A 27,500-nucleotide genomic window follows, 5' to 3' on the forward strand; every position below is an offset into this window, starting at 1 on the left:
AAGGTGTATAAATTCTCCAAGAAGAACCGTGTTGATTAACCAGGCTGTGAAGACCTCGCGGGCTCAGTCTATGTCACATAATCAGCACTTTTATTTGAATCCCTCGGTGAAACGCATCAACAACACTGACATCTCTGATAAACAACAGAGACGTTGACATGAAACTACCCTCTCTCAGGAACACACGTTTATTCTGAATGTGAAATTCTGAAACGTTTATTTAACACTCTCAGAATAAGTGTTTCTTATTCCTGTCTGAGCGCAAATAATGTTTCCATTGAAAACAAAGAAAATATATAGCCAACCACAGCAATGTCTTCTCTCTTGTCGTTTGGGGGTCTAAAAACTGGAAATAACAACGTAACACTTCTCACATCCAGAGTAATTGGGTGTGTGAGACAGCAGGGTCTGGAGCATGGGAGGGGCAGTAGAGGCAGAAGGCCATGGAGGAGACAGAGGAGACGTCGGGGGAGGTTGGGGGCTGTGCTGTGTGTCAGGCCCTGTCTGATGAGGGCTGGGCACAGTACCTGTGGTGCCTTTTAGATCAGTGGTGCATTAGCACAGAAGGCTGGAGGCACACTCCTCCCCCCTCCGTCCCTCCCTCCCTCCCTCCCCCCTCACTCCCTCCCTCCACCTCCCCTCCTCTCTCCTCCCCCTCTCTCTTCCCTACTTCTCCATCTCCCCTCCTTTCTCCTCCCCCCTCTCTCTTCCCTGCTTCTCCCCCTCTCTCCATCTCCCCTCCTCTCTCCTCCCCCCTCTCAATCTCTCCTCCTCTCTCCTCCCCCTCTCTCTTTTCCACTCCTCCCCATCCCTCCACCTCCCATCCTTTCTCCTCCCCCTTCTGTCTTCTCCACTCCTCCCCCCCCTCTCTTCTCTACTCCTCCCTCCCACTCCCTCCGTCTCCCCTCCTCTCTCCTCCCCCTCTCTCTTCCTTACTCCTCCCCCTCCCTCCATCTCCCCTCCTCTCTTCTCCCCTCTCTCTCTTCCCTACTCTTCCCATCTCCCATCCTCTCTCCTCCTCTCTCCCCCCTCTCTCTTCCCTACTCCTCCCATCTCCCCTCCTCTCTCCTCCCACCAGGACCATAGAGACATGCAGAGACACAGAGTTCACAACAGAGCATTTAACATTTTCATAGTGCCGTTGAGTCATGCAGATCATTTAGGAGATGCCCCCCCCCCAACCCCACCCCACCACCACCACACACACCAGGCCATCCTACACTGGATGGTAGAGGAGTAATGCCCTTCCCCCCTAAACCTCAGTTCATACACCCCCCCCCCCCCCCCCCCCCCTTCTGTGTTATAATGCTGAATCTGAGCCATCAGACCCTGTCCTGGTGAACCCCCTCTCCCTTTCATCTGTGTGTCTGGATGTAAGGCCTGGTTGTACATGGCATGTCAGAGTGAGGGGAGGTGATAGGTTGAGAGGGGAGCAGGGCAGCAGCCTGACCTTCACTCACCACTGATCACAGGCTTACTAATCAGAGATAAGCACCAGGCCTCCAGACCTGCTTAACATCTAGACAGAGGAACACACACACACACACACACACACACACACACAATGTGTCACAAACTAATTTAAAGTGCTCAGTGGAGTGTGTCCTGGTTTCACTTTTATTGCATTCTTTTCTTTTGACATTCTCTTATTCCGTTTTTTCCCTTTCTCTCCATTTCTTTCCTCTTTTTCTCAGTGGCTTTTGAGAACTCTCTCCACTGAGGCCAGACCATACCCACCTCAACACTAAACCAGGCCAGACCATACCCACCTCAACACTAAACCAGGCCAGACCATACCCACCTCAACACTAAACCAGACCATACATACCCACCTCAACACTAAACCAGGCCAGACCATACCCACCTCAACACTAAACCAGGCCAGACCATACCCACCTCAACACTAAACCAGACCAGACCATACCCACCTCAACACTAAACCAGGCCAGACCATACCCACCTCAACACTAAACCAGGCCAGACCATACCCACCTCAACACTAAACCAGGCCAGACCATACCCACCTCAACACTAAACCAGGCCAAACCATACCCACCTCAACACTAAACCAGGCCAGACCATACCCACCTCAACACTAAACCAGGCCAGACCATACATACCCACCTCAACACTAAACCAGGCAAGACCGTACATACCCACCTCAACACTAAACCAGGCCAGACCGTACATACCCACCTCAACACTAAACCAGGCCAGACCGTACATACCCACCTCAACACTAAACCAGGCCAGACCGTACATACCCACCTCAACACTAAACCAGGCCAGACCATACATACCCACCTCAACACTAAACCAGGCCAGACCATACATACCAACCTCAACACTAAACCAGTCTTTGAGAACTCTCTCCACTGTGGCCAGACCGTACATACCCACCTCAACACTAAACCAGTCTTTGAGAACTCTCTCCACTGTGGCCAGACCGTACATACCCACCTCAACACTAAACCAGGCCAGACCATTCATACCTGCCTCAACACTAAACCAGACAAGACCATACATACCCACCTCAACAATAAACCAGGCCAGACCATACATACCCACCTCAACACTAAACCAGGCCAGACCATACCCACCTCAACACTAAACCAGGCCAGACCATACCCACCTCAACACTAAACCAGTCTTTGAGAACTCTCTCCACTGTGGCCAGACCGTACATATCCACCTCAACACTAAAACAGGCCAGACCATACCCACCTCAACACTAAACCAGGCCAGACCATACCCACCTCAACACTAAACCAGACCATACATATCCACCTCAACACTAAAACAGGCCAGACCATACATACCAACCTCAACACTAAACCAGTCTTTGAGAACTCTCTCCACTGTGGCCAGACCGTACATATTCACCTCAACACTAAAACAGGCCAGACCATACATACCAACCTCAACACTAAACCAGTCTTTGAGAACTCTCTCCACTGTGGCCAGACCGTACATACCAACCTCAACACTAAAACAGGCCAGACCATACATGCCAACCTCAACACTAAACCAGTCTTTGAGAACTCTCTCCACTGTGGCCAGACCGTACATACCCACCTCAACACTAAACCAGTCTTTGAGAACTCTCTCCACTGTGGCCAGACCGTACATACCCACCTCAACACTAAACCAGGCCAGACCATTCAGACCCGCCTCAACACTAAACCAGGCCAGACCGTACATAACCCACCTCACCACTAAACCAGGCCAGACCATACATATCCACCTCAACACTAAAACAGGCCAGGCCAGGCCAGACCATACATACCAACCTCAACATTAAACCAGTCTTTGAAAACTCTCTCCACTGTGGCCAGACCGTACATACCCACCTCAACACTAAACCAGTCTTTGAGAACTCTCTCCACTGTGGCCAGACCGTACATACCAACCTCAACACTAAACCAGTCTTTGAGAACTCTCTCCACTGTGGCCAGACCGTACATACCAACCTCAACACTAAACCAGTCTTTGAGAACTCTCTCCACTGTGGCCAGACCGTACATACCCACCTCAACACTAAACCAGTCTTTGAGAACTCTCTCCACTGTGGCCAGACCGTACATACCCACCTCAACACTAAACCAGTCTTTGAGAACTCTCTCCACTGTGGCCAGATCGTACATATCCACCTCAACACTAAAACATCACTCACTTAAAAAAGGCCCAGGAATTTATGACTGGTGCAAAACAGACGGAAACCTTGACCTTGTTTCGTCTTAACAAGGAGTCCCTCTTCCTCTCTCTCTCTCTCTCTCTCTCTCTCTCCCTCTCCATGCCTCTTTATGAGGTCACTTAGTGAAAACCCTCTCTGGTCTTACACAAATACAGCCCCAGGTTTTAGGTCCTGCTCATAGCTTCATCAACACACTAGTTCTCTCACCTCCGTTGGGGGGGGGGTATGTGTTTATTGTGTATGAACACCCATGTGACAGGCCTAGGGCAAGCAAATACTGACTTAACTCCTAACTTTACACACACTCCCACCTTCAGCTGTGACCTTGGTAACTGACAATCTCCCCACCCTCTCTCTCTCTCCCCTTTCCCCCCTCTCCCTCTCTCCCTCCCTCCTTCCCATTCTCTCTCTCTCCAGTTGGTCCGTACATTGGGCGGTACTGTGGTCAGAACACCCCTGGTCGTATCATCTCTTATACGGGCATCCTGGCCCTGATAATCAACACAGACAGTGCCATCGCCAAGGAGGGATTCTCTGCCAACTTCACTGTGTTGGAACGGACCGTGCCAGAAGGTAGGTGACTGTCTATCATCAATGGTCCAATTACAATGAGAGATGCATTATTTTAACTGTCTACTAGGATAAAATGTAAAAAAAATATCAACATTTAGCATTTGCTAAAATGACCTTTCACCATGAATGATAAAGCTACAATCCCTGTACATACTGAAACTACCATACACCCCTCCCTACATATGAGGGGTGGTCCCTGTTCCACTCCCACACGTGTAGTTTAATGTGGGACTAAAGTCAGTTAATAAATCAACAGCTCCCAGTCTTTTCATTAAGGAGATGTGATACAAGGCATGGGCCATCTCCCCCAGTTTACGAGGCCTGACTTCAACACAGTGGGCTGTGGGGGCAGAGACACCGGGGGTGGACAGTGCCTCACCAGCCCCTCCAAACAGTCCTCTTCGTCCTGGGGCCCGGCCCCAATGACCCCAATTTGAGAAATGCTCCGGCTAAACATTTCATTGATGAAACACAACCACCTCGAAGCCCATAAATCTTTTCACAAGCCACCCCTCCAGTCATTCCTTCTCGCCCCCCCCCCCCCCCCTGTCGGGTTGTTATGGCGATGACTGGTGTTAAAAAAACACTAATCATCCCAGATGGTGCTAGGTCCCCCGTGGGGAGTAGTGATATGCATGTGTGCTGAGGTCCCTAGATAGACTCACACAGAGCCTGAGCACAGCCGCATACAGCGATGACTGCCTGTGTCACCAGTCCCTATAGTCCCTACAGCTCAGCACCATGGCAACGTAAACATAACATGTGTTCAGACTGAACACTAATCCACCAGTATTACATTTATTAGATAGGGACAGATACAATCAAAACACTAATCCACCAACATGAACTCATCAAGTCACTGCATTATTTGACATCTGTCGTACTTACCTAATTATGCAGTTGGCAGCTTTACGACCTGGCTGAATGGATCCTCATATCAGAGAGACGGAAGATCAAGTCTCTGACAGTTTTTACCCACTGTGGTGCTCTAGTAGGACTGTATTATTACGCCCTTTGATGTATAATCTATGGCTTTTCCTTTTTACCCCGTACATATTATAAGACTTGTGCACTTCAGTCGAGAGGGGGTTATGTAGGATGGATAAGGTGTTGCTTTGATGGTGATGAAGCAGGCTCGTCTCCTCTCCCTGACAGCCCTGATTTAGGCTGCATAAGGGCTCTGGTCAAAAGTAGCGCACTCTAAATGGAATAGGGTGCCATTTGGAACACTTCCCGACTATCTCCCTGATCCCCCAGCGCCACACTTCACGGAATGGGCTGCTGCTTAAAACGCAGGCTGATAGCTTATAGCTGATAGCAGCACACATGATCACATTTACCTCAGGGCTGAAAACCAGAGACTCTTTGTTTACAGTCAGAGGGCAGATAGAAGTTCAACTGGGTCTGGTTGATGTTTATGGAGAGGTTCAGATTCCTCCTCCAACTTGTTGATAAGAAGAAGAAGAAGGGGGTCTTTCAGAGAGGAGAAGAAAAGAGTGGAATGTGATATATATATTTTTTCCCCTCATCTTTGCATCTCTCTCTCTCTCTCTCTCTCTCTCTCTCTCTCTCTCTCTCTGTCTCTCTCTCTCTCTCTCTCTCTCTCTCTCTCTCTGTCTCTCTCTCTCTCTCTCTCTCTCTTTCTCTCTCTCTGTCTCTCTCTGTCTCTCTCTGTCTCTCTCTCTCTCTCTCTCTCTCTCTCTCTCTCTCTCTCTCTCTCTTCTCTCTCTCTCTCTCTCTCTCTCTCTCTCTCTCTCTCTCTCTCTCTGCAGTAGTGAGTAAGGTATAGGGTATGCAGCAGTCAGGGACTGTCTATGAGCTAAAACAGATGGTCTCTCCATCTGCTTGACGCTGAACAACGCTGATTTACACAATACGTAACTGTGTGTGCCTGCCTTAATGTGTGTGTGTGATGTGTGTGTGTGTGATGTGTGTGTGTGTGTGCGCGTGTGTGTGGGGATGTGGGGATGTGGGTGTAGGTGGGTGGGTGACTAGAGACAGCAGGGGCAGACTGGGGCCAGGGTCCGAGCCTGACCCTGGGGGTCATAGGGTCAGCGTCTAGACAACTCCGCTACATATGGGACTCCGGGGAATGGCGAAAAAAGAGCTCACCTCTTGACCTGGCCGGTGGTTGTATACTTACACACAAGCACACACACACACGCACACACACACTGGCTGACCCTGGACGGTAGCACCATGTCAACATAAACAAGGAGATGCCCTCTATCCTGCTTGGGACAGGGCATTCTGGGAGATTTACGGCCCAGAACACCGACAATAAACCTGCCCTAACACCCCGAGGGACAACAATATTAGGAAATGTGCACCATGTGCGAAACACATAAACTGCCTACAGGGAGCTTTAAAGGAGAGATGAACCAGCACCAGAGGAAAAACTACTAGCTCAACTTTAATGCATAATAGTTTCTCTTTTCCGATTACAGGTTACAGTGAACTTAGCCCTACACTGAATGTTTTATGACTAAAGCTTTATGTCTTGATGTAGCACCACACTTTCACTGTGCTTGCCTTCCATTTAAAGCCTCTGTGTGTGGTAGTGGGAGAAAGGAACCGGAAGCAAGGATCTGCTGAGCTGAGGCGGCACTGATGTGGCTCTTTATTCTGGCCACCAGAGTACCAGCCCAGACCCTGCCACTGAGTGTCTCTCTCCCCAGGGACCAGCTCTGTTTTGGGGGTTGATGTGTGCTCTGGCCTGGGATGACTGGATGGTGCTTTCAGCTCTAAATTTACACAATCTCTCTCCCCTTATTTCCCACCACTTCTCCCTCTCTCTCTCTCTCTCTCTTTCTCTCTCTCTCTCCCTCTCTATCTCTCTTTCTCTCTCCCTCTACATCTCTCCCTCTCTCTCTACATCTCTCTCTCCCTCTCTACATCTGTCTCTCTCTCTCTCTCTCTTCATCTCTCTCTCTCTCTCTCTCTTCATCTCTCTCTCTCTCTCTACATCTCTCTCTCCCTCTCTACATCTGTCTCTCTCTCTCGCTCTCTCTCTACATCTCTCTCTCGCTCTCTCTACCTCTCTCTCTCTCTCTCTCTCTCTCTCTCTCAATCTCTCTCCCTCTCTCTACATCGCTCCCTCTCTCTCTCTCACTACATCTGTCTCTCTCTCCCTCTCTCTCGCTCTCTCTCTACATCTCTCTCCCTCTCTCTCTCTACCTCTCTCTCTCTCTACCTCTCTCTCGCTCTCTCTCTACCTCTCTCTCGCTCTCTCTCTACCTACATCGCTCTCTCACTCTCTCTGTCTCTCTCTCAGACTTTGACTGTACAGACCCGTTGGGTATGGAGTCAGGGGAGATAGCATCAGAGCAGATCGTAGCTTCGTCCCAGTACAACCCTGGCTGGTCCCCGGAGCGAGCCAGACTCAACTACTATGAGAACGCATGGACACCAGGGGAGGACAACAACAAAGAGTGGATACAGGTACAGTCTGCACCATAAGCACAAAGTAAAACATAACATTCTACAGATGCTTTTATCCAAATATATATATGCATATGCAATATGCATACATATTCGTATGGATGGCCTCAGCCAATCTTAGCGTGGCTAGCTCCATGCTGTACCAACTGGGCCAAGCGGGACCGCCATGTGTCCCAAAGTCATCATAGAATTTCTCAAAGGTGGCTAATGTCTCATGATAAATAAGTGAAGAGAAGGGGTGTGTTTATAGCAGTAAAAAAAAAAAGTTCATTACCATGTAAGTAATATGGTGGCTGTAACTTTTCCAAAGTCATCCACCCAAAGCTGCTTGAAGACAAAACAACCACAGGCTTTTTACAAGTCTTATTGAAGCTGAATCACTGTCTGTACTCGTGTGTGTCCAAAATGGCACCCTATTCCCTATGTCGTGCACTATTTTTGACCAAGTCAAAAGTAGTGCACTATTTGGTGAATACGGTGCCATTTGGGACTCAGATCCAGAGTGGTGACTATAGTGGAGTTGACTCTCCTTCCTGGTCCAATCCCAGAAGTCTGTCTGCTCTGAGGACGCCCCTGTGGCATGCTGGGTACATCTTTTGAGGTGATCCGAAATCTGGTGATTAATTTATGCTTCCTGTGGAACTCCAGGCTAGCTGTGGATTCCAGACACTCCACAAAGTATCTCTCTCTCTCTCTCTCTCTCTCTCTCTCTCTCTCTCTCTCTCTCTCTCTCTCTCTCTCTCTCTCTCTCTCTCTCTCTCTCTCTCTCTCTCTCTCTCTCTCATATCCGCTGTGGTTACTGCCCCGGGGGACATATCCACCAACACACACGCATGGTTATCATAGGGTTTTACTGTACTGCATGTGTGCTGGGATCTGCATTAACATTCACAGACAGAGAACTTAATATGAAAAGACTGGAGCTCTGTCTCTGATCCCAAAGGCACTGCTATGTCACATACCCTAGAGCCTGTTATTGTGTTGAAGTGGTTACCCCACTGACCCAACCATACACTACATTACCTATACAAGTTATTTTATGATAGTCCGTCCACGCCTCGCTGAGAAGTTGAACGTTTGCCTCGACTGTACGTATGTAGTCCTCAAGAGGCTTTATAATAGTCCACCGGTGTGGCTCAGTTGGTAGCGCATGGTGCCTGTAATGCCAGGGTTTGTGGGTTCAACTCCCACGGGGGACCAGTAGGAAAAAGTACCGAAATGTATGCTCTTGCTCAGGATAAGAGCATCTGTTAAATGTAAAGCTGGCTTGGAGACACATATTTTAGGTTTTCCTAAAATATTAGGTTTTCCTTATTGCTATGAAAATATTGTCCTGAGGGCCCCTGTTGCCCCTTCCAGACTAATTGAATTCAAGGAGTGGGAGTGTGTTTGTTTTTGTGTGTGTATGTCTGTGGAGGAGGCCCTTGGCTCTGTGCTCTGTGGGGGAGTGGGAGGAGAGCCCTGGGCCTGGCAGGGGCCCATTGTACTGGAGAGAAACCAACGCCTGTGCCCTAAATGACACCCTATTCCCTATACAGTAGTGCACTACTTTTGACTAGGACCCATATAGTAGTGCTCTGGCAAAGAGCAGTGCCATTTGGGATGCATACACACACTCCTGTCCCAGACTACTTCCTGCAGCAGTTCCGTTAGAGGAGAGGGTTAAAGTTGTGTGACGTTGATTGTCTCTCAGAGGGGAAGTTACATAGTTAAGCCCTAAGATGTTGCATCTATTGGGACATAGAGGAGGTCAATGATTGACAGAACACAGGTTCATACTGGAGATAGGCACAAATTCATTGTCATGGGTCCTATCAGGTCTGGACATAACCTGTGAGTTTGACCAGAGAGCTATGACCATAGAGATCCTATGGCTTAGTTTCATCAACAATCAAGATGCAATCATGATTGATAAGTGGAAGGATAAGCAGTTTCTAAGAAATACTGTAGATACTATGGTCTTGTCCTTTCCCAGTGTTGCTAGATTCAGCCTATGTGTCCTGAGAGACTTAATTCAGTGGGAATCTGACTCAAATACCTAGTTGTGTTAATGAGGACTTATTTAAAACCAGCCCTTTAAACCAAGTGGGCCGTTCTGCTCTGTACTGTTCTGTTCTTCACGGTCTTTCTCTCCTAATGAAAGTCGGAATGTGTCTCCCTCCCGCTGTGCTGATTCCAGAGCAAAAGAACAACGATTTGGCACCTGTTCAGAATCCTCAATAGAGTATTGATTATGCTAGGGTTTTTATTTATTTATTTAAAAGTGCACTAATTTCATAGTGTAGAGAATCATTGTACCATCTAAACCGCTGAGACATATATTTTCCATCACCCATTATATTGTATTTTTTGCTGTTTGAAGCTGGAGTACAAAACCAAAAGTAAAAGACGCAAAAACGAAACTTAAGAAAGGGAAGCATAGAAATAGCGCACATAGAACAGCTCTACAGCTTCTTAGACTTTCTTTCAATTAGAATGACAGATCTATGGCTCACATTTCTATGTGAATTTGGTCAGGTTGCCTAAAAAGTGACATATTGCAGCTTTAATTGTATTCAGCAGTAAAATACAGCAAGATAAAAAGGGGATATTCTCTGTTGGGCGCTCCAAAGCCAGATGACAAAGAAGTGGATGCCTGGCACGTTTGTTTCTACGGTAACAAAGAGTGAATTCCGTGTTGGTATGGTGTGTAATTTATAATTTCTTGAAATCTTTGTCACTGCGCATATGCCCTCCCTGAGCTCATGAAGAGAGAGAAGTTTCATTATAACAAGTGTTATTAAAAGAATGGGGTTCTTCATTTCTCTTTCATTAAGATTGTCTGAGGGAGGGAGCAGCAGCAACAACAATCTCTCCCCATCGTTAATGGCAGGCGCACTCACGGCACCACGAGACAAATCATCCCTCACGCCTGTTAGATGGATATCAATTCATTATTCATTTAATTAATTCTCTGTATGCAATTTGCACCAGACGGTTTTATTAGCTATTCATGACAGGCAGCGGGGTTTGAGGGGTTGATATCTCAGGCATATTTCTTCTCTGCCTATAGTTTATTCAGATAACATATATCTAGAGCTGGATAGCGTAGGTTTCTCAACTATTTTAATGCTGCCGCTCATGTTAATGTATTGAGATGAGGAGCAGGGCAACATGGTGGGGTTTCTCCTTCTGTTAATTAGGCTGGTGGGGTTTCTTATGGCTTAGCACGGAGCTCTGGTGGGTTAGCTATTCATCACACTCTATTGTCCCAGAGGAACAGTCCTTTGGTGTGTGTGTCTGTGTGTGTGTGTGTGTGTGCATGCCTAAATGCGTGTGGGTAGGTGGACAGGCGACCTTTGAGGCTTCTCACATCCACCAGGAAGTGTATTTATAATCGTTAGATAGCTATTCCCCTTTCCATTCCCATGTCAGCCACGTCTAGAGGGAGGTACAGTGAATATCTACCTTTGTGGATCCTCCATCGGTTTTAAGCCCCCAGAAGGGGAATAGTATGGATGTATGTAGCATCAGGTTGCTGTGATGATGAATGAACTCACCTTTAGCCAGATAGTGTATTTTTGGGTTGGTTCCAGTAGGAAGACCTGAATGGTGGGTGACAGACCTGGTTCCAATAGGAAGACCTGAATGGTGGGTGACAGACCTGGTTCCAATAGGAAGACCTGAATGATGGGTGACAGACCTGGTTCCAATAGGAAGACCTGAATGGTGGGTGACAGACCTGGTTCCAGTAGGAAGACCTGAATGGTGGGTGACAGACCTGGTTCCAATAGGAAGACCTGAATGGTGGGTGACAGACCTGGTTCCAATAGGAAGACCTGAATGGTGGGTGACGGACCTGGTTCCAATAGGAAGACCTGAATGGTGGGTGACAGACCTGGTTCCAATAGGAAGACCTGAATGGTGGGTGACAGACCTGGTTCCAGTAGGAAGACCTGAATGGTGGGTGACGGACCTGGTTCCAATAGGAAGACCTGAATGGTGGGTGACAGACCTGGTTCCAGTAGGAAGACCTGAATGGTGGGTGACAGACCTGGTTCCAATAGGAAGACCTGAATGGTGGGTGACGGACCTGGTTCCAATAGGAAGACCTGAATGGTGGGTGACAGACCTGGTTCCAGTAGGAAGACCTGAATGGTGGGTGACAGACCTGGTTCCAATAGGAAGACCTGAATGGTGGGTGACAGACCTGGTTCCAATAGGAAGACCTGAATGGTGGGTGACAGACCTGGTTCCAATAGGAAGACCTGAATGGTGGGTGACGGACCTGGTTCCAATAGGAAGACCTGAATGGTGGGTGACAGACCTGGTTCCAGTAGGAAGACCTGAATGGTGGGTGACAGACCTGGTTCCAATAGGAAGACCTGAATGGTGGGTGACGGACCTGGTTCCAATAGGAAGACCTGAATGGTGGGTGACAGACCTGGTTCCAGTAGGAAGACCTGAATGGTGGGTGACAGACCTGGTTCCAATAGGAAGACCTGAATGGTGGGTGACATACTAGGAGGAAATACCTTCACCTATACAATACAATACATTTGGCCCTCTGACTGAGGGAGGACAGCTATATTTTTGGAGGACATTTACGTTGTCTCCGACCTGAAAACAAAAGCGGAGGAAAGATTTCCCGGTCCCCCTGGGACACTGAAGACACACACACATATACACACAGACACACACGCACACTTCGACGCTGACGCCATGAGGAATGGGCTCTGTCAGGAAAGGAGATAGAGTGGGAGAGAGGTTTTCCCTAGGCCTGAGTGATGCCATAAAAGCAAGATGGCATCACAGAGTCTAACATCTTGCCTCAGACAGCAACCATTGATCTCTCACACACACACACACACACACACACACACACACACACACACACACACACACACACGCACACACACACACACACACACACCATGAATAATACATGCTGTCCCTGAGAGAGAAAGTCAATACCTGAAATAATTTCTGTCGTCTATCACATAAGGATAAGATACAGGTTATCCATAGTATTGTTCTTTACTGATGAGTTCAATGGTAAATGTTCTCCATATCTGTAGGATTTATTTGCGAACAGGTTATAGCCATAATTATCCATCTTGCGTCATAAATGCATTATCGGTATTTACAGCATGATCTGTTTTATCTTACACACATCTCACCGACAACCCAAATGATTTAACCGTAAGTAAAGTTCTGGAGACAAAAAGAGAGCGTCCCTTCTCTCTAAGCACTCTGGGAAAGGATGTTGACTTTAATCTTGTTTGTTAGGAGAAAACCAGTTGATGAAAGAGCAGAAAATTTAAAACAATGTTTTCATAAAACTGCCCTAATCTCACTCATTTGGCTTTGGCCCAGTAGAGTAAAGTCACCAAGTGCAACAGGAAGTAATTATATGTTAACATATGGCTGCATGGAGGAATGCCATGTCTTTCCCCATGAAAACCGCTAGTACGCATGCACACAGTGGTGGAAAAAGTACTCTATTTTCATACTTGAGTAAAAGTAAAGATACCTTAATAAAAATGACTCAAGTAAAAGTGAAATTCACCCAGTAAAATACTACTTGAGTAAAAACATTTTTTTTTTTAAATATACTTAAGTATCAAAAGTAAATGTAATTGCTGAAATATACTTAAGTATCAAAAGTAAATCATTTCAAATTCCTTATATTAAGCAAACCAGACCAGATTGTTTATTTTTTTTAAATTTACAGATAGCCAGGACCACACTCCAACATTCAGTAGTCATTTACAAACAAAGCATTTGTGTTTAGTGAGTCCGCCAGATCGGTAGAGTACAGATACACCCCAAACAACTACATCAGTAGTACTTTAAAGTATTTTTACTTAAGTACCTTACACCACTGCACTACACCACTGCACTACACCACGCACGAACACACACACACGTACACACACACACACACACACACACACTCTAGCCTGCACTATTTTACAAAGAAAAACAGGTTAAATTCCACTTTTCCATCCATCAGCCATCAAACAAACACTAATTACTGACTTCCCTGAAAACATTGTCTGCTTCCCAAATGTACTAAACTACTTGTGACCAGGTTCCATAGGGCTCTGGTCAAAAGTAGGGCACTATGTAGGGAATAGGGTGCCATTTGGGATGCAGACATTGCTTCAGCTCTCCAGCCGTTTATCCAGGTCCAGGGAGAAAAGGAAGGAGAGAGAGAGAGAGAAAAGAGCGAGAGGGGAAGAGGGAGTAAGGCAGTGCTGGGCTATGGGCTCATGTCAGCCACTAAAACAACTTGCTCAGCCATATCCTGTTTTCCTATGGACCCACACGGCCCAGTACAGCGGTCAACAGCCGTCCAAATGTGTTTTCAATTATCCATGGTCAGTGGGATGAAGGATAGAATAGAAATTAAGGATCGAAATGTTTAGCACTCTCGGGGTATGTCCCATATGTCTCCACATTCCCTACCTAGTGCACTAATTTTGACAGGGGCCCTATGTGGGAATAGGGAATTGGGTGCCATTTGGGACGCAGGCTCCTCTCCATTGTCTTTGTCAATGAGAGCTCTTCAAGCTGCTGGGACTGTCTTGTCATCATGCCAAAGGATGAGTAATTAGAATAATGGGCTTGTAATTAACACCAGCTTCTCTCTGTTGATGAAGTCTGGCTAAAAGAAAGTGGAAGGAGACCGGGATTTGGCTGCCCCGTCAGATCTACTGTGCGGTTAAAGCCCCCGACTCCGTACGACACATCGGTGTTTGAGCCCTGTCTGGGCCCCTCTGTCTGTGTCCATCTACCTTCATACTGTACTGTCATTAGAATAAAAAAATCCACTGTACAGTATCTAGGCCTGTCAGCCTCTTGACTGAAACATGTTGTTACTGTATCATAGTGGTCATCCACAGACGAGGCTGCTCCATATCCTGTACCAGGCTTGTCACTGACATGTCCTGATGAAGTCATTCTCTAGTCAGTTCCTTCCTGAGGTCTCGTTGCTTTGTTTCCTGTAGGACGGTGGTCATTAGTCAGTCATCTGTGGCAACAGTGTAAGCAACCATGGAGGTCATTGTGGTTCCCTCCCAAATTCGCTATTTAGTGCACTGCTTTTGACCAGGGCCCACGGGGCCCAAAATAGTGCACTAAATAGGGGAAGAATGTGCCATTTCAGTTGCACTCTATGTGTTTAGGGTGATTCAATAGGTAGTAAATCGTAAAAAAAAAAAAAAAACACCTGAAAGTAGGCTACTGTCTCAGACTGAAAACTGTAATCATTCCACATCGTCACACCGTCACACCGTCACACGCATGCATGCATGCCCGCAAGCACGCGCACGTGCACGCACACACACACACACACACACACACACACACACACACACACCTTTTATTTTTAGTCATCGTCACACCTTCACCCCACGTTAGACCCACCTCACACATCATCCCTCTTTGTCAGGATAAAATAGATGATCAACCGCTCAGGAAAGACGTGCATAATTTAACGGCACAAATGGCTAAAAATATGCCCGTAATTATGTCAGGTAAACCCTGTGATGAATGGAAGGTCTGAGAAGGAGCTCATAGGTCTCACAGCATTGCAGCGTCTTCGTGGTAATCCAATTTTCGTGAAAGAGGAATGAATTATACTTCAGGCTAATGGACTTTTTTAAAAGCACAAACTAATATTAAAATATAACAGCATCCAGTCAGGTGCTCTACATAGAATTAGAGGAAGAGGCCAACGCTGATGGATCGCTATCTTACACTGTTCAGAAGGACTGTAGCCTGGTCCCAAATCTATTTGTGCTGTCTTGCTAACTCGTATGGTCACGCAAACAGTGATACTGACCATTGGCACCAATGGCAAGACAGCACAAACAGATCTGGGACCAGGCCAGTTTAGAAGTACAGTACCTGAACATGTGAGGTAACTGTTTGTTTGTTCTGGATGGCCACAATCTCCCGAGCCTGAGATCTACTGTAGGAAACCTGAGAGACTATCTCTGTCTGTCTGGTCTATGGCTACCAGCTGGTGTTTGACTTTGAAACACAGTGAGAGAATTCCCCCTCTCTGTGTGGTGATCAGTGATTTTCTGGGTTATTTGTTTTTTGAGAGACAGAGAGAGAGAGAGAGAGAGAGAGAGAGAGACAGACAGACAGACAGACAGACAGACAGACAGACAGACAGACAGACAGACAGACAGACAGACAGACAGACAGACAGACAGACAGACACAGAGAGACAGAGAGAGAGAGAGAGAGAGACAGACAGACAGACAGACAGACAGACAGACAGACAGACAGACAGACAGACACAGAGAGACAGAGAGAGAGAGAGAGAGAGAGAGAGAGAGAGAGAGAGAGAGAGAGAGAGACAGACAGACAGACAGACAGACAGACAGACAGACAGACAGACAGACAGACAGACACAGAGAGACAGAGAGAGAGAGAGAGAGAGAGACAGACAGACAGACAGACAGACAGACAGACAGACACAGAGAGACAGAGAGACAGAGAAAGAGAGAGAGCGAGAGAGACACACAGACAGACAGAGAGAGAGAGAGAGAGAGACAGACAGACAGACAGACAGACAGACAGACAGACAGACAGACAGACAGACAGACAGACACAGAGAGACAGAGAGACAGAGAGACAGAGAAAGAGAGAGAGCGAGAGAGACACACAGACAGACAGAGAGAGAAGGGAAAATGTAGTCTTGTGTTCCCCAGAGTTTCTCGATTATTAATTCAGCCCACACACCAACAGATGGGAAGTCTATTTTTTCCCAGTACACAGTCAGGGGGCAAGGCAGTGAAAGCCCAAACTCTCTGGTACAACTTATTTCATTAAAATCTCCTCATGAAAACTGATTGTAGTATTTTCGCACCAGTTGAATTATGAGGTAGTCAAACAGTGACAAACGGCTTTTGAAGCTCAACAGTTGTTCTCTGATCTGAACACTGTGTTCCCCTCTCTGCTCCAACCCCACCCCTCGGCTCTGCACAACGCTCACCTGACAGCCACAGAACAATGAGTCAACTGTATCCTCAGACAGTGATCCCAAATGGCCTGACCCTAACCCTATTCCCTATATAGTGCACTACTTTTGACCAGGACCCATGGGACTCTGGTCAAAAGTAGTGCACTATGTAGGGAATAGGGTGCTATTTGGGACGGAGACCCAGAGTTCCGTTGACTCACTCCACTATGGAGTGGATCTGATGACCGGTGGATGACGATTATGACAATGTCTGACAGTCTGTGGGGATGATGATGATAAGAGGATGAAGTCATGTCACTGAACTTGAGGAACACACACACACAAACACACACACACACACACACACACAGTCTGATGTGGTGAAACTCCCAATGTTAATCTAATTGCACCAACAGGCTCAACTGACTGTGGGCCTACAAGGTTGAGCAACGGCATTAATGCTGTTTCTGCTTCTCTGCTTCCATTAGTCAGCGTAATGACTAGATACACACACACACACATCAGTAGGCTAGGTGAGAGAACAGAACAGTATTCACCATTCCTTTAGTAGGGACAGGGACAACTCTGAGAGAAAGAGTGGGAAGACGACAGAGAGAACAGAGGAGAAAGAGACGTGATTTCCCATTCAGCAGGATACTGATGATGTGGTGTAATTGTCTGATTTTCTTAACAGGCCATTTCGTGGGAAAGGGGTGTGTGTGTCCCTGTAGATATGAATTACAACAGGGGAGCAGATTGTATTGTGTCATTTGTCTCTGAGTGGGCACCGCTCCAAACACACCCTGGCTTTTCTCGAAAATCACAGTCGTAAAAAAAAAAGTTAATGAAAATGAGCGTGTTTCTGTAATGTCAGCACGACGTGGCTATTATACTTGACACTCTTTTAGACAAGGATTACATCACCCATTAATGATGATTCACACGTTTTGCCAATTCACTAAGAGTTCGATAGCAAATAATCTATCACCTAAAAATATATTTTCCTGGCTTTGCTGCACACACCCACACGCGCTCCCCCTATTTAAAAAAAGTTCCAACAGCACGTTGGTTCAACTGGTAGAGCAGTTGAGCTATGCCATCTATTCTTCACACACCCACACACACTGCGCACGCACGCACGCACACACACACACACACACACACACACACACACACACACACACACACACACACACACACACACACACACTGCACACACACACTCCTCCGTGTTAACGAAGTCCCAGCATGAATCATTATACCTCATTGTTTATTTTCTCTCTATTCTTCAGCCGTTATTCTTTCAGCTCGCCTGTCCGGTATGCCTGACCCTGGTCTGTTCGCACTGCTGTGGTTCCCTCCTCGGCTCTGACTGAAACAACAAGTCATTAATAAATCATGTGTCTCTCATTAGCACAGCCCTGTTATCATGCTCACGTCTGTGAAATTGATCCAGTCGGTCTCTTCTCTCCTTACGAGGCAACGGCCTTACAAGGCTCTGTCATTCCCATCCTCAGACCCCCAGCAAAGCAGCCCCAGCCGGCTTCTCTTCTCTTCTGTTTTTTATTTTACAGTCTTCCTTTTGTCTCCTTCTGTTCTGTCCTTTCCTCTCCCCACCTCTCCCTCCCCTCTCCTCCCCTGGCAGTACTCAGTGTACTCTCCAGCCATACATTTTTGAACATGCTAAAAGTGGTCCTACGGGATGAATCAGAGCTCTGGCTGTCTGAGTCCACGGTCTGGAGGTACAGGGCAGAACATGGTGATCAGTTGACTTGTCACTGAGTCATAAAGAAACAGTTTGAAGGAGGCAGAAGGAACCATTTAGCCAGCCAACGACACAGCCTAACTGACTGACTCTGAATGTTCATGACTGTTCTCAATTATAGGGCTGGTGATGCTCTAATTCCATTATTCCATTACGGCTAATAAGGGTCCAATCAGGAGGGGGATCCAAGGCCAAGTCATCCCCTTCTCAGTAAGGCACTCTGTCATTGGTCCAGGATAGCTGTGAAGCTGATGATGATGATGATGATGATGATAATGATAATGATGATGAGGAGGAGGAGGATAGACAGCAGGAGGAGGAGGACTTGCCTCGCCTCTCCCCACTCCTCTCTCCTTTCCCCCCATCCAGACCACCCTCCATCTGTACTGGCACATTCTTCCTTCCTCTCGCACCCAGCCATGCGATGGGGATTGTGAATCGTCTGTTATTAAAAAGGAACGCTCTGAAACAGGGGATTTGGATTCTGTCTCTGTTTATGGGGCTAAAGAAATCTGGCCCTTTTTCCATAAGCCCAGTTGAGCTCCTAGGCAGGAACAAAAGTATGTTGTCTTTTTCTCTCTTTTCTTCAAATCCTCCAGAGCGGGCAGAGAACGGAAGTCATATAGAGACCTTTATTCATGCTCTTCCCATCTGGTTTTATCCTTAGATTCTGCTCCTGAATACATTTTAAAGTAGACGAATGACAACGGCATTGCCAATGTATTCACTGTGACGTGTGTGTTTGAGAGAGAGAGGGAGAGAGAGGGAGAGAGAGAGAGAGGGAGAGAGAGAGAGAGAGAGAGAGAGGGAGAGAGAGAGAGATAGGGAGAGAGAGAGAGAGAGAGAGAGAGAGAGAGAGAGAGAGAGAGAGGGAGAGAGAGAGAGAGAGAGAGAGAGAGAGAGAGAGAAGCACTGTTCAAGGCTGTATGGATATCTTTAACATGCACTGTGATGCCTGCATTGGTTGGCTGGTGCTCTGATCTCCCCGGCTCTCTCTGCTGATCTCCCCGGCTTTCCCAAATGGCACCATATTTCCTATGAGCCCTTTTCAAAAGTAGTGCACTATATAGGGAATAGGGTGCCATTTGGGAAGAATCATTTGCTGTCACACACATCACATGCTGTAGTTGGTGTGGATTCATTAATCTCCACGAGGCCCCGGCCACAATCCATCAGTCTTAAGCCTCCTCTCAATCCAATATCAAAGCTTCTCTCTCTCTCTCTCTCTCTCTTCTCACTCTCTCGCTCCTTTTCTCTTTGTCGCGCCCTCTTTTTTTTACCCCTCTCCCTCCCTCCACACAGCACCGTAACGAAGCCAGCAGCCCGTTCCCTTCCCACAACTCCCACACAAACAACCCTTCGTTTGATTGACCCCCCTGCGTTTTTTACTCCCTTGCATCACTCCTTATTAGCCCCAGTGTGGCCAGTCGGAGAGAGAGAGAGAGAGAGAGAGAGAGAGAGAGAGAGAGAGAGAGAGAGAGAGAGAGAGAGGCTATGGGCCGTTAAATACTAACAGTGTAGCGTAACCTCGCCACCCGCTACTGGAGGCCTCTCCTATGTGCCCTCCTCTCCTCCCTCAGTCACCCACCAGTCTTTCCTCTCTTCCTCCTCTGTTCCGGCTGGGGGGGATGAGAGGTAGGGTTTAAGTGGGCTCCATAGGGGCAGCCCAGCAGATGGAATGCAAGTCCAGAGGTGTTGTTTTGGTCTCTCTGCGCAAGGGACTGGCGAGCCGAAACAGATCTTCCTGTCTCCTCTCAGAGTGGGGGTCTACCCACGTCTGGACTGCTGAATCAATCCAGACCCAGACCAATAGAGCTCCATCCCTGTTAGACAAGCTCGATGGGACATGGACCAGTCTATTTAAGGGGATCCATGGGGAGATGGGGGGGGGGGTTCAAGTCAGGATGTCCTGGTTGTTCAGAGGAGTATGAGTCACACACAAACACATACAAACACACACACACACACTGTCCACAGTTCTGATAGAAAACAGTGTAACCGCTCTCTAACCCTGATGCTTGGTAAGCTCCTTCTCTTTAGTCTGTTCAGCATCACGGTCCTTTCAACCGTACAGACTCTGTTCTGACTCCCTTCTATCCAATAGGCTCTTGGCCCGGGTCCCCCTGTCTGGCAGCCGGCTCGGGAAAATATAATAACATCAGTAATGTTACAGCAGTTCATGATTACTTTATGAAGCTCAGATTTTTTTTTTATGCAACCTTGTACTATTTGATATTCAATCTATGTCTCCTGTTTAGAATATTAGGAGGCCAATTCCATTCAATATTCACCTTCATCCAATAAGCTCTTGTCTCCCCATCAAAGGAAATGAAGTTGTGGTGTTTTATTAATAGAATATCATTCCATACTTCTGCTGTTTATTACATTCTAGTCATAGTTAAATGAGGTGCAGGCTAAAGCTTTTATGTCATCAGTGTTTGGACTTGCAGAACACTTCTCTTTGCACTAAAACCCAAAGTCTTGCTGTATGTACTGTGTGTGCCATTGGATTTTACTGACCGCTCCCTCTCCCTTTCAGGTGGACTTGGGTTTCCTCCGGTTCGTGACGGCCGTCGGAACACAGGGGGCCGTTTCCCAGGAGACCAAGAAGACCTACTGGGTCAAGTCCTACAAGGTGGACGTCAGCTCTAACGGAGAAGACTGGATCACCCTGAAGGAGGGTTCAAAACAGAAGGTAAGAGAGATTACTCCTCACCCACTCTGTACCCCACTGCCTACCACTAACGTTGTCATAAGCACATCATCTTTTCCTATACTTCAGCACCATATGTATTACCGCAGTAATCCTCAAATCATGTAGCAAAAGCAGAAGACATGCACATGACACTAGTTGAGAGACATTTCTCAGAAGACTTACAGAGCTGTGGCACAATGGCCAACCAGACCCAGAATGCCAGTCATGTAAACTCACAACATATACATTTTCGTCATTTAGCAGACGCTCTTATCCAGAGCGATATTTCCGTGCTTTCAGCCAGAGTTGAGTTGTGCTCTCCTCCTTAGTATTGGCTTGGATCTCTGCTTCAGCCACACAATATCTCAACAAAAGGGGAATGCCCCTGGTCTGGTCTGGTCTGGTCTGTGTTCGGTTCTGTCTCTGTGGAACAGCGTTTTCTCCACCATACTATTATGCTAAGCGCATAATGGTATCCTAATGCACAGAGCATTGTGTGAGAAACGATTTACTGTGCAGTACTACTGCCTCTCTCATAAAGACGCTACAGTAGTCATTTAGTTGGATGAAGTCATTGTTTACTGTGTGTCAGGCTCTGGTATTTGTCTGAAGAAGGAGAGCGGTTGACAAAGCCTTTAATAAACCAGGAGTGACAAGGATGAATGGAATGGGGAGGAAAGAGAGAGAGAGAGAGAGAGAGAGAGAGCGAGAGAGAGAGAGAGACTTGACCAGACCAGACCAGAGAGTGGCTAACCTAATGATCTGACTGGATCTGACGATCGATCAGTTATCAGCCTGTGAAACAGACCAGAAGGCTCTCTGTCTGTAAACAAACCTCCATTAGTGGGTGTCCACACTCCACGGGCCCATCAAGAGGTTTGTTTGACCAGGCTAAGGATCTGTGGAACCTGTAGGTAGTCACCATTGTGTGTGTGCTACTCACAAGGGCAGCCACGTTTTCCCCATAGCGGCCAGAGCAGCTCTCTTTGTGTCTGTGTCTGTAATATATACCCCCTCCCCCTGCCCCTCAGGCCCAATTATTTTACGACCTCTCCAAAGTACACCGTTTTCTTTTTAAAGCAAGGTGATGTGAAAAGCCCTGTCTCTCAGTTCCGGCCTCTAAAGTGCTTTTGTGAGTAGTAGGTCCTATTTACTAGGTGCTGAGCCTGCAGGTTGAAGCTGTAGTGGGATGGTGATGGTGCTAGCTAGCTGGAAAAAAGCCATTTAATAGTTATTGGTGCGACAGAGGCGCCAGAGAGAGAGGAGCGCCGACCGGCGTGACATATAGGAGAGTGGATGACTCCGTTGACAACCATTACCCAGGAAACAGAGAGAGGGATGTCGGGACAGTGATAGAGAGGCTTTTGAGCAGACTAATGGTCCCATTGGCCCTGCCTGCTGGCGTTTTAGTGCTGCCACCGTTCACCTTCACTTCAGCCCAGATGAGCTGTACTGCCACGCAACACACCGCTACTGCTTGGCTAGCACTCTCCTGCCGCGGGGTTAACACCACCGTACCACCGGATGCCTACAGAGACTTAGCCAGGGTGATGTGTGATGGACTGTAGGGTGTTGTCAGCGTGTGCGTGCGTGTCACCGTTGGATATAACTGTAGGGTGAAGGTGTTTGTATATGGTTGAAATTGCAGCTGGGTCACAATCACAATAGTTGGTGCATTATGAACTGTAGTGAATATGGTTCATATCAAAAACGTAGGATGTTTAAGTATGAAACAGTCATTTCCATATTCTGTACATGCTCAGGAAATGATACAGTGTATAGTATATAGTCTAAAGACAGTAGCCTAATACGAACAATGAAGGGAGGCTGGCCTGCATATGGCCTGTGCCCCGTCATTGAGCTCTGTTTCTGGAGCACTGTGTGAGGCGAGGCCAAGGCCTCAGTTGGCCCAGTAGGCCTCTCTCCTGGTGACTCTACTACTACACTAAACAAACTCTGTGAATAACGAACAGCTCCTCTCCTCCCAGGTTTTCCAAGGGAACACCAACCCCACTGAAGTCGCCAGGACGATGCTTCCCAAAGCCACGCTCACCCGCTTCATCCGGATCCGGCCCGTCGCCTGGGAAACAGGCATCGCTCTGCGCTTCGAGGTGTACGGCTGTAAAATATCAGGTCAGTACCACGGAGATCCCAATGCTTCACACTCTATATCTCTCTGTCTGGCAGCCAGTAGCTACTTAGCGTCACTTCGCGTTACATAGGGGCGGCAGGTAGCCTAGTGGTTAGAGCGTTGGGCCAGCAACCGAAAAGGTTGCTAGATTGAATCCCCGCGCTGACGAGGTAAAAATGTGTCGTTCTGCCGAGGAACAAGGCAGTTAACCCACTGTTCCTAGGCCAGTTAACCCACTGTTCCTAGACCAGTTAACCCACTGTTCCTAGACCAGTTAACCCACTGTTCCTAGGCCGTCGTTGTAAATAAGAATTTGTTCTTAACTGACTTAGTTAAATAAAGGATAAATACATTCGAGGTGTTAGTTTACCATTCAAATGCATGCAAGTCACTGCTGGTGGATGGTATATTGTTTGACCTTTCGGTAAAATGAGTATCTAAGTGCTCCTTTACGATTTGTTTAGGCCTCTCATCTCTCATTTTATTTATTTATTTTATTTCACTTTTATTTAACCAGGTAGGCAAGTTGAGAACAAGTTCTCATTTACAATTGCGACCTGGCAATGTACCTGGGTGATATTTTCCTCCTCATCTAGAAGAGTAGCTGAAATGATTTACTAAGGGACTGTATGTCATTATAATGAGTGATACCTGGATACAATCGGATCTCTTATGAAATGAACATTTCCATGCAGGCTATTGTTAAAAAAAAAGGGGAGTCTAAGTTTGTAACAGAACTAAAGTCGTCAATCAACTGTAAAAAAAATAAAAAAAATGGAGCGCAACAGAACCCGCTACAACTGAAGTATCTGATCATCAATGAATTTGAGCCATTCCATTATTTAACATAGCAGCCACATATCGTCGGGTAATTATGGATTGTAGGCGTGTCTGCAAACGCCACTTTGAGCGCGCCAAATCCGACCGAAACAAGAACAGTCACAGACAGAAAACTCTACCAGGGGTTGCTAAAACGTAAAGGGGGGTTGCTAAAACGTAAAACTGTTCCGAGTGCTTAGCTTACAGAAACGTACCACCTCTATTGTGTGTGCAGACAAACTGATGCCCTGCATGAACCTCATCACACCAATGACATCTAGGATCCATATTCACTGCGCGTCTTCCATTATGTTCAGAAAATTCAACGGAACACCTTGCGCACTGGAACTCATAACGATACCTGACCACAGCTGTCCTTTCAGCGGGGCGCTCAAATCGCTCAAAATAACCCTCATCAAGATGTGGCCTACATCTAATAGTCCTACGCATCACTTATTATTATTATTATTATTACAAATAGAAGAGTATCACTTCTCACAATGGTACTCATTTAGTAAAGTTAGATCAAAACTGAATAAATGTCTCACAAGATCACAAAGTGATTCATGAGTATTTTACATAGCAGATCGGTATATCCAGTACACTACATTTCCAAAAGTATGTGGACATGCTTGTCGAATATCTCATTCCAAAATCATGGGCATTACTATGGAGTTGGTCCCCCCCTTTGCTGCTATAACAGCCTCCACTCTGTGAAAGCTTTCCACTAGATGTTGGAACATTGCTGCGGGGACTTGCTTCCATTCAATCACAAGAGCATTAGTGGGGTCGGGCACTGATGTTGGGCGATTAGGCCTGGCTCGCAGAAGGCGTTCCAATTCATCCCAAAGGTGTTCAATGGGGTTGGAATTTGGAAGCACCAAATCGTCTAGAATGTCATTGTATGCTGTAGCATTAAGATTTCCCTACACTGGAACTAAGGGGCCTAGCCCGAACTGTGAAAAACAGCCCCAGACCATTATTCCTTCTCCACCAAACTTTACAGTTGGCACTATGCATTGTGTACGGCTGCTCGGCCGTGTAAACACATTTCATGAAGCTCCCGACAAACAGTTCTTGTGCTGACGTTGCTTCCAGAGGAAGTTTGAAACTTGGTAGTGAGTGTTGAAACCGAGGACAGATGATTTTTACGCGCTAAGCGGTTCAGCACTCGACGGTCCCGTTCTGTGAGCTTGTGTGTCCTACCACTTCACGGCTGAGCCGTTGTTGCTCCTAGATGTTTCCACTTCACAATAACAGCACTTACAGTTGACCGGGGCAGCTCTAGCACGGCAGAAATTTGACAAACTGTCTTGTTGGAAAGGTGGCACGGTGAAAGTCACTGAGCTCTTCACTAAGGCCATTCTACTGCCAATGTTTGTATATGGAGATTGCATGGCTATGTGCTCAATTGTATACACCTGTCAGCAACGGGTGTGGCAGAAATAGCAGAATCCACTAATTTGAAGGGGTATACTTTTGTATATATAGTGAAATACCATATTGGCCTACTGTAGCATACTGTATGTAGTAGGACTATAATACTGTATGTTACACCAAAAACACCTCCTCAGTCATTTCTTGTCTGAAGCTGAATAGTCCAATATTCTTTCAACAATCATTAAAACTCAACAGTGCACACACTACAGGCTATATTTAGATTGAATCAAAATAGACCTACAAGAAATGCTAATATAGTCGTTTGTTCACGCCATCTGCTTTAATTCGCTCAAGAAACAGTCATTCTAGAAGCTCTAAATGCATCTTCCCATGAAACTGATTGACTTCAAGTGACGGGCATGCAGTTTGGGCATTTCACCTGTAAAACGGGAAGAATTATCATTCACCATTGACAGATGACGGCCTACTTTGAAACGAGGAATGCCTAACTTGGTGTTTGAGGTTATAAAATGTTCTTGAGACAAGATGTGTGGGCAAGTGGTCAGACGTGGCAATTGTAAGATGCATTTTATGCACCTATTCCATAGTGATATTCAATCTGTCGGTAAAAACTTTGATCGAGAAATGAAGACATCATTTCAAAACTTTTTTGGCGCTCCCTAACCCCCCCAAAAAAGAGCACTCCACCACTGCTCCTCGGCTATAGAAGGTTGCAGCGCAGCCTCTGAAAGTCATAGAGACAATCCAAGTATATCCCACATCCATTGGGATGTCTTTCCTCTGCATTTTACAGCTTGTTTCTAGCATAAAGCATTGCGGACTAAAGCCTAATTATAGATTGTTTTATATAATCAGGTCTATTTCATTTGTATTAAAATCAATTGTATCAGTAGCAAGCTTTGGACCCCAGGAAAAGTAGCTGCTGCCTTGGCAACAGCCAATGCGGATCCAGAATAAATCAAATAAATACCTTCTTTCCTGTTTCTCATCTTCACGCTCTCTCTCGAACTGAACAGTACATCAGTAGGCCTAGTATGTGCACACAGATATTGCATTTTTTGCACAAATGTTCTGCACAAATCGCCTCCTGAAATGCCACCACACACAATACAGTCCTTGGTTAGGCAGCACAGTAGGGTTTACATCAATAAGAGCAGGGCAGGCTGATTGAGACCACACTAGGTGCACTTGATATTGCGCGCCCAGCATAGAATCAAGGATGAGGGGCAGCATCGGGCACACATGAGATACTATAATAAGCAACTCATTCTCCAACCCTGTGTAATATTGCATTTCAACGATTACAAATTACATTACCCTTCCCTGGACTAAATTTTAAAAAGCATGACCCTCTCCCATTTTCCTCCGGGTAACTATGGTGCACATTTCGGTGTCTCCCTAACTCACAGTAGTGAGAGCCCAGTGAGAAAGGGTTTACTCTGAGGCGAGTGCTGCCTTCTACATTATGAAGGAGAGGCGCATGAAGATGATTACGCATTGATGTTACCTGATGTTTAGATGTACCTCATTCAATATGGATGACATCAACAGCAGGCAGGCCGGCAGGCAGAGTAGTTTAGCGGGCCAGGCGAGCGGCTTCCCATAGCTGAGTACTGCAACCGCCTGCATAGACACGCACACACACACACACACACACACGCGCACACACACCGTCTCCGTGGCTCTTGTCCTACCCTCTGTCCTTTCCCCAACCCCCTCAGTCTCAGCCCCCTGCTGGGTCCACGAAGTCTGCCGTGATCTTCATCAGCGTGATGCTGGCAACCTTCCCCCCACTACAGGGCTTTGATTGTGGTCAGGTTCACAGCGTCTCTACCTCTTTGTCAACGTGCATTTATTTTATGGCATTGTGAAGGGCTTAATGTATGTGTGTGCATTTGTTGGTCTGCGAGTCTGTCTGTGTACGCTAGCTTTCGTATGTGTTCGTTTTTGAGCTTGTTAGTGTGTGTGTGTGCCTTTGTGTGTCTGTGCCTTTGTGTGTTTGCGTGCGCGTGTGTGCATTTG

The 27,500-nt window shown here is 46.8% G+C and overlaps 1 protein-coding gene across 12 annotated transcripts in view; it reads left to right on the top strand.

Moving 5' to 3' along the window:
* LOC110536591 (neuropilin-1a) overlaps positions 1 to 27,500 on the top strand; it is an 82,207-nt gene that overhangs the window by 34,642 nt on the left and 20,065 nt on the right. For all 12 annotated transcript variants that reach the window (XR_016484435.1, XR_016484438.1, XR_016484434.1 and 9 more), the window contains 4 exons: positions 4,112 to 4,267; positions 7,542 to 7,708; positions 20,972 to 21,127; positions 23,116 to 23,260. Coding sequence is in view for 6 of the 12 variants with exons in the window: in XM_036935242.2 (XP_036791137.2) it covers positions 4,112 to 4,267; positions 7,542 to 7,708; positions 20,972 to 21,127; positions 23,116 to 23,260 (624 nt within the window). In the remaining 6 variants the exon portion in view is untranslated. The remainder of the gene's footprint in view (positions 1 to 4,111; positions 4,268 to 7,541; positions 7,709 to 20,971; positions 21,128 to 23,115; positions 23,261 to 27,500) is intronic.

Source organism: Oncorhynchus mykiss, chromosome 11 (assembly GCF_057628025.1).
Source record: "Oncorhynchus mykiss isolate SJ-2025 chromosome 11, ASM5762802v1, whole genome shotgun sequence".
In the NCBI taxonomy this organism is placed as follows: domain Eukaryota; kingdom Metazoa; phylum Chordata; class Actinopteri; order Salmoniformes; family Salmonidae; genus Oncorhynchus; species Oncorhynchus mykiss.